We start from the raw sequence: 8408 nt of genomic DNA, 5'->3' as shown, positions 1-8408 counted from the left end.
AGTTGTTGGTAGGCTTCAGGTTGAGAATAAGATTTAGTCTTATTCGCATATTTAGTCTCACTGAAATATTGATTTTCAAAAAATTTGAAAATATTTTAGTTGAATTATTGTAAATTTGATGGAATTCCTTGACAAACAGAAAGCTATGGAGGCATTAGGGAATGCTCGAGAATCATGGTGTGCTGTTGAACTCAGTAAATATCAAGACTGGTGTCGAACAGAAAGAAAGCATTATGAGGTGAGTGTGAAACTGCAATGTAAAGTTCTATGTTTAAATCACATTTATTCATTGCTTATTAACGCAATAAATATTCAGTTTGCATGCATGATAAAATACAATAGCCTACAGTCTATCTGTCAAGACTTCAATCCAATGAGAAGTCAAACAATTTTATACTGTTTTATAGCTGACATCATATAGGCTACTGGTAGGCTACAAGTTTTTTCTGGCAGCAATGAAAGCATGGATATCTTTTTGCAACTCACGATGAAGCAGCTATTCTAAAGACTAAACACAAAACTTGACTGTTACCGGTATTGTTTGTTTATTCACCTCATCAAATCTTTTTTCATCAGGAAAGCAATTGACAGAATCTCCTTGTCTTGCTAAAGATGTTCAACTGTTCACCTGAACTTGGGGTCATAAAAGGATAGACTACTACTTCTAAAAAAAAATTTAGTTTATGAAGCACAGCGTCGGCAGCAATGGCGAGTGGTTAGCACGTTGGGCTCACAGTCGAAAGCCTGCATGTTCGACTCCAGTCACCCGCACTTGCTGTTGCTTCTCTAGGCAAGAAACTTTACGATAATTGCCTCTACCCAGTGATCGATTTCGAGTAATGGGTAGTAAGCTACCAAATTTAAGTCATAAGTAAAGTAGACAACCGGAAACAGACATTGCCGTTGGCTGCAGCGTGGGTCAGGTGTACGTCGGAAGGCGTACACCGATGCATAGCGCTCAAGTTCGCTTTCCTGCAATGCAGGATAAAGATAAACAAACAAACAAACACTAAGAAAACAAGATAAACATTATGTGGTGCATTTAAAAGAAAGCAAAGTTGTTTTAAAAATGTTATTCTACACATTTTAAAGCTATGGGAATGTTTGTTTTTGAAAATAAATTACATTAAAATGATTTTCTGTTGTTACTAAGCATACCCACATTTGTCATTAATTCCAGAAGATTTTTTTATTTTAAATTTTGTCAGAGTAGAAAATCTTTTTTCAGTGTCATAAAGATGCAATTGGCAAGATCATTTTGATGGCTTTTGCACCGATCAATTAAATAGAATCATTGGCGTAATTTTTTTTTTAAATTTGTCGAAATTAGGGGTGCTCTAAGTTATCTTATGAAAATTGTCAATATAGGCTAATCAATTGAAAACCTGACCGATGGAAAATGTTAAAACAAATGACTCAATCTAATAGTAAATTCAACCATGTTTAGCCTACGTCATGAAACGTCGAATCAACATAAAAGATAATTTTGTCGTATGTGTAATCGAATAGACTGCAGCGGTATGTCAAACGATCAGATAGAAATGAAAACAAGTATTACATGCGAGGCGAAAGTGATCTTACATTGAATATTGAAATATATTCGACTTTAATTTGTTCACGTCTGCCTTATAATGTGGCTTGCTATAAATTAATCACATCCAAATTTGTTTCTGCGGGTCGTTGTCTTGGAAACAAACTCTGTGACAAGTTCTTCCATGTTTAATTTCTCCTCCAATTCGCGATGACTACCTATAACGGCCAAATTGTTCAGTCGTTGTTGCGTTTGAGTGCTGCAAAGGTAGGTCTTCAAGCGTCGTAATAACGAAAAGGAACGTTCGGCTTCACAGGAAGAAGTCGGCATAACAATGTAAGTTACCAAAGCTGCATATATATTTGGCATTATATCGACCATTGACGGCTGTGCAATGAATTTCTGACGTAGCATATTCACTGTCACAACATCACCGTCACGTTTGCAACAAGCGAACCACTGTTTGCGTTCACGCAGCAAATCCTTGCGTTCCCAGTCACCATCATAAAATTTGCTTACTTTTGTAACATCAGCTTCTTTCATTGTGGGATTCTCTAGCAGCTCTCGTAGCAAGTCTGCCATTCGGTATGATAAAGAAGGGAAACGGCTAACGATTGGATCTGACGCCGTTTGCAGAATGTTTTTGTAGACGTTTGAGTACAAAACAGCAATTTTCTTCGAGCCAGACAAATTGTTTTCTCTCGAACGGCACTTTTTGACGCAGTGCGCGTGTTTGTGCTTAATTGTTACGCAATAGTACAATCATGTCTGCCCTTGGTATGTGTGGCGCTGCGTGCCACACACAAATGTAAAACACTGAAAATATTGCGCTTTGGTGAAACGACTTTCAAGAAAGAAAAAAAAACGTTATTTAGCAATGCAAATTTCTATTTGAATCGGTGTATTTTCTATGCAAACCAGGACCCAGGGGTGCTCTCACATTTATGTTGTTACCTCAGATCTTCATTTTGGGGTGCTCAAGCACCCTTCGCACCCCTGAAATGACGCCTATGAATAGAATTATTTGCAATCATCATCATTAGGCTATGTTCCTTCCTCATATTGAACGTTGGATAGGATGCCCATTGAGCTTTTCATACTTCACTTTTACAATTTAATTGTATCCATTTAAAGATTTTTGTATTTAAAATGATCTTGATCTTATTGTTCTTCAAGATCACACAAAAAGTGATTTTTATTCAAGATCACCAAAATAAAAGTGATAAGCTACACCTACACTTTTATGCAAAATTAAACTGCCAGATGAGAATCTATCAGACTAGCTTTTTATTGGAATTTTTTAACTAATGCTGTGGTTAAAAATTAAGATCAGAAATTTAAAAATCTGTTAATGACGTGTTAAAATTTTGCTTTCAGACGCTGTACACGTGCAATGGGTTTCTCCAACAGGGGCATCATTCCCTACTTCCCATACGCTTGCGCTAGACCAGGGGTCACCAAACTGCGGGCCGGAACCGGCCCATGAACTGATTTCATCCGGCCTGCCACGTACTGCGAAAATAACAGCTGCACTACAACATTACTGTTGAGGAAAAAAGTTACCAAACTTTTTGTAAAGGACTGACGTTGCTGTTGAGCTACACGCAACCTGCTAATGATTTTTTCATATTGTTTCTTCTTATGAAACAATTCTGTCAAATAGCAATATTAGTTGCCTATGCCTATCACAAATTATTTCAAGTTCTACAAATTATTATAGATTTTAAAACTAAAATAAGAGTTGTTTTTGTAATAATACGTTTTCTATAATAGACAAACTGCCAGACAATGTTATAAATTCTGTACATGTGCTTCCCTTGGCATTAGCAACCGTCTTTGGCTTTGCCTTTTTGTGTAATAGAGACTTCTTTGTTAAAATTGTTCGTTCTTATAGTTCGTTGTTGTATGTTGAATTTGTACATTTTTCCACCAGGCAGCCTGAGCCTAGGCTATATGTTGGTGTTTTATTTTTATCATTAGGCCACCACAAATGGAGATAGCCTAGGCCAAATTTGGAAAGATGTAATGTTTTTTTTTTTTCAAGAGCACGATGCCCTGTAGTGTATCACAGCAGGAGATAACTTTTCCAGCAACCTTTCGATTTTCGTCACAACTTTGCTATTCCACCGCTGACTTTGTTATTTATTGTGCTCAATTCGAGTCAATGGAGATTCTAAATAGTTGTATATCTTTTCGCAATTTGCATCCTACCTGCAGCTGTTAATCTCGCAGCAATCCGGCCCTCAGAGAAAAAAGTTTGGTGACCCCTGCTCTAGACTATTCATATCTAACCGTGTCAGTTAATGTCAAGTTTATTATCTAATCTATTTTTGCTTACTTTTATTTCCAGGACAATTTCAAAAGCACTGTCTTCGATCCTAACAGAAACAAGGTAATTGAAGAAAGGTGCTTGTGGAAAGTTGATGAGCCCGTTCATAAAGAAAGGCGACATTTTTCAATAAGCTGTAAGTGAATGTTATTAACACAAAAGTTGCTTGTTGCCTTTACGATACCAATATCACACTTCATTAGTCAATTTTATCACCAGTGAAGTGGGTTATTAACGTGTTAACCCTTTCGTTTTCGTTAGCCCCACGTTTTGAAGTGGCTCTCAAGAATGAGCCTGTCGCATCTACCTGTTAAGAGAAGTTTAAATTCAATAATCTACATAATCGACAGACTATTAACTCTAAATCTCATGTTCTTTCACTGCCGTGACATTTCTACAACTCTACGATCACCGTCGCTTTTTCGTGCGAAGATGTTGGATTGTTGGAATCATTAATTTTATTATTCCTTCTCAGTGATTATAGTCTACTTGTAGAAACTACTATAACAGGAGATCGAATTTTTTGCAGAGGCAGGTCCATTTAGGCTAGCGGTTTCAGCAGCTAATGTTAGGCTATAAGAAGTGTTATGAGACACTGTGTGTTAGGTCAATAGCCCGTTAGCACACAACGCATCAGCAAGATATACATTATATATTTAGTCTACAATCATTGAGTCTACAATCATCTACAATCATGCTGTAAGACTGGGGTGTGCAACCTTTCATACTGTCGGGCCAAATGTGCATATTCGGCTTAGACCGCAAAAAGAATAAGCCTACAACTTATTTTACTTGAAATTATCATAAGAATTTTTAAAATCGAATTAATGTAAGCTATGAAGCTGGCTTGCATTCGCAGCCACTCTAGGCTATTCAGATTTACTTAAATTGAAATCGCTACAAGAAATAGGTCGGTCGTCAGACCACGCGGCAAGTAGGGAAAGGCGGGCAAAACGGACATTTGCATTTTTGAAAAAATTGCAAATAAAATTAATACCTTTGTTCACTATCTTTTAAAACTACTTGAATAAATATTCCACACAAGGAATTTAAAACTTTCACACCACACTCTCTGCGGCAAAGAGGTTGAAACGCTTTTCTCAGAACTTTGTTATAAAACTTGTCTACTAAAATGTGGTGAAGTTTAGGTGTTCTTAGACAATTTCTGCTTCTCTTGTAGTTTTAAACATTGGTGAACAACTGAACAATGGACCACTATTCTCCAAAAAATGAGCTGTCTACGTATTTTAGTTTTGCTTATATGGACTTTCTTAGGTAACTAGAATAGATTATGGATCTAGTAGTCTAACAGCTTTTCGTTTTGATCTTTTTGCAGATTCCAATGAGTTGATATTGTAACTCCTGTTTGTGCGAAGCCATGCTGCCTGAGACAAGATTCCATTTTTACGTAGTTAACATGTTGTTGATATGTCAATTCAATGTTAAAGTGACGTTCAACAAATAGTGCCTATTTTCTCAGTGCCATTCGTTGTAGGCCTAAGTTATGATGGATTACAGCCAATCGTCTGCCATTTATTGAGATTAAAATGTACTGCTATTCACTGAATTTATGCTTCACCAGTGTTGTTGTCTGATAAGCCAACCAAACTACAAAATCAAGGCAAAAGCACATTGCCAAATGTCTTTGCATGACTGCAAGAAGTGTGTAGGCTATTTATAATTTCTTAGAGGTTCATTAGGTTAGTTAAGCGCAAAGTCACCAAAGTCCATCACCCACCAGGACAAGAAACAATAACTTAACCCTTATCCTGTAATTACTGTTCTGTAACAGAAACAGCGATTACGGGCCTCTTAGGCCCAATACTAACATAATATGAAAAAGTAAGTCAATCGTATCTCAATTCATTACATCGGCTGTATTCGTTTTCAGAAAATGATTGTAGGCCAAAGTTGCCTATAATGCACGGATGTAGCAACAGGGTTTCCCAGGGGAGGAACTGCCCCCCTAAAAATTTATTTTGCCCTCCAAAAAATTGCGATCTCAAAATTGCCACAGAATGTGCTAAATTCAATGTAACTCTACCGTTTCAAAAATATTTTCGTGGGGTGACTCCAGATTTTCCTTTTTTCCCCCAATTTTTTTGAAACTGGTTTCATCCCTGCAATAATTAACAACAAAAAACTACATTTTCAGCCTACCCAGTGTCAAAATCAAGCAATTATAGTTATATAAAAAACACAGGTATTAAGCAACTATTGTAATACAGTCATAACTTAGTGATATAATTGAAATAGGTTATGGGCACGCCAATAGAATACTCAGTAAGCATTACCAGTAATCACTTCAATGTTGACAGTTTTAAATCTTTGTAAAACTAAACAGTAAATGTTTGTTTCATGGCATATAAAGCAATGAATCTACAGCCCAATATATGTTACTGAAATTTAACGTTTTGTCTACTACTATCTATGTAAATGAATTAACATATCATCATCATCATTTTTAGCCTGTGAGAGCCCACTGTAGAGCGTAAGCCTTCCCCTTTTAATGCCAATTTACATGATTATGTGCTAGTTGGTAGCCTACCAATTGGTTGTATTGCATTGTTTGTCCATGTTGTTAATTTTTTAGTCCATCTATTGTTCTGATATCTTGCTATGTGACCTGCCCAGGACCATTTTAGTTTCTTGATTGTGCTTAATATATCTCGTGATTTCGTTTGATTTCTGATCCATTCGGCAGTCTTTTTATCTCGCCATGTTAAACCCATCATGATTCGTTCATGTGCTCTCTGCATAGTTGTTAGTTTAAGAGTTAATTTCTTTGTAAGGTTCCAAGTTTCTGCACCATATGTAGCGGCTGGAAGGATGCATTGATCGTTATAGCCTACAAATTATGTATATATACGGAATTAATATATACGGAAACAAAATGAAAAAAACGTAATGTGAATGATGGACAAACACAACCCTAACCCAAGATAAATGAGCTCCACACTCAAGAGAGCCCCCCCCCCCCGACATCCAAATCATTCCCCAATCCCACCCTGAAACCCCAATTGGAGCTATACTCAGGTTGGGATAGTGAAACTCTCCAAACAGCCGCTGCAGAACACAGAACGACACAGCTCAGATATGGCAAGGTCACCAATCTTAGGTCGACACTTCACGCTACGCAAGACCGATGTTTGTACCCAAATCAAAGTCAACACAGGCCAGTTCTAGAATTACTGACTCAGGTACTTTAAAATGGGCGAACACCACCTCGCTGGTGTATGCCTACCACTTCTTAATTCTATTATAATTTAGATTATACCGGTAATCTAAAGTTTACTCTAAACTACAACCGGGCCTCCGAGGCCCTAAATTGCAAGTTGAGGTGTACTTTTGTTTTTAGCCAACAAATTTTTTTTGGACTTATTAATCCTTACATTCCGGTTTTAAGTTTTGCAAACGACACTATTTTAGGCATTTCTAGAGCAACAGCTCTAAAAACCAAAAAAGAAAAAAATTAAAAGAATTTTCTCTCTCACCGCGCCTTCAAGGCCCGTAATTACAGGATAAGGGTTAAATTGGATATCAAACCTCAATCGTCTTAGGCTACTGTGTGATGTGCAGTCTAACCATAGAAAGAGCTCAACACCTGCTCTCCTGGGCCACATTGAAACGGGCTTTTGCCTGAGGATGGGTTTCTTTTATGTCCGGTTTTCTTTCTCCATCCTATTATTATGACTGCTCATCCACATCAATATTGGAACTGGCAAATTCAATCCACAACACTTTTCATTAGGCTGTCATGCATTACTACATGTGTGCTTCTCTCTGTTTTTGTTTTTTGCTATTTGTTTTTTTGGCTTTTGTGGCCGTGCTAACTACTAATATATAGCCTACTACATAATTTTTCATTCAGGCACGTTTTAAACCTTTCAAGGTTTTGTCACCTTTTCCCGTTCGTTAAGGGAACGTTCAAATATTACGTAACGCTTTTTTCCGAATTTTTGACTCCCCCCCCTCCCCCATGTAACGCCAACGTAACGCTTTTTTTAATCCCCCCTCCCCCATGTAACGCTTTTTCACTACGAATTCAGCACAAAAAAACACCATTCCGTACTCGAAAGCGTCACGTAACGTTTTGCTTGAACCCCCTCCCAACCGATGTGACGCTAACGTAAGGCTTTACATAAACCCCCCCTCCCCCTCGAAGGCGTTACGTAATATTTGAACGTTCCCTAACGTGCTGGTAGGTTTATATAGATTCTTGTAGTTAGTATCTTTTTCGTCCCGGACGCGTTAATGACGAAAAATAAAATGATTGATTGATTTAAGTTTCGTAAATGAAGAAGCTTCAACATCAAACAGCGCTGGTTAGACTTTCATGATGTGCGCGTTTGACTAACCTAATGAACCTCAAATGGATGGAATACTTTCCTGGCAACTGGTTTTTTTTTTGCTGAGACTTTTCGGTCATTTGTCCGAAATGACTTGAAAAAATTCGGTCATTTTTGGTCATATATAGTCAATTGACTAACTGCAGACCGTGCACACCGTTTCGACCTTCCGGTCTCCTCAGTGCAGTGTTTACACTGG

General features: G+C 37.5%; 1 protein-coding gene across 1 annotated transcript; it reads left to right on the top strand.

Annotated features, from left to right (window-relative positions):
• LOC145784601 (uncharacterized) lies at positions 1–6898 on the top strand. The gene is made up of 3 exons (XM_082596461.1): positions 1–238; positions 3882–3996; positions 5197–6898. The coding sequence occupies exons 1-3, from the start codon at positions 119–121 to the stop codon at positions 5217–5219; spliced, it is 258 nt and encodes an 85-aa protein (XP_082452587.1). The 5' UTR covers positions 1–118; the 3' UTR covers positions 5220–6898.
• The last annotated feature ends 1510 nt before the right edge of the window (positions 6899–8408 follow it).

This window comes from Aplidium turbinatum, chromosome 15, assembly GCF_918807975.1.
Source record: "Aplidium turbinatum chromosome 15, kaAplTurb1.1, whole genome shotgun sequence".
NCBI lineage: Eukaryota > Metazoa > Chordata > Ascidiacea > Aplousobranchia > Polyclinidae > Aplidium > Aplidium turbinatum.
Note: the sequence above shows the minus strand (reverse complement) of the source record. Positions and strands in the feature narration are given on the sequence as shown.

Coding starts and splice junctions, on each gene's coding strand:
- LOC145784601 (XM_082596461.1), top strand. CDS start 119: ATGGAATTCCTTGACAAACAGAAAGCTATGGAGGCATTAGGGAATGCT. Junction 239..3,881: donor CAGAAAGAAAGCATTATGAG/GTGAGTGTGAAA, acceptor TTTTATTTCCAG/GACAATTTCAAAAGCACTGT. Junction 3,997..5,196: donor GCGACATTTTTCAATAAGCT/GTAAGTGAATGT, acceptor ATCTTTTTGCAG/ATTCCAATGAGTTGATATTG.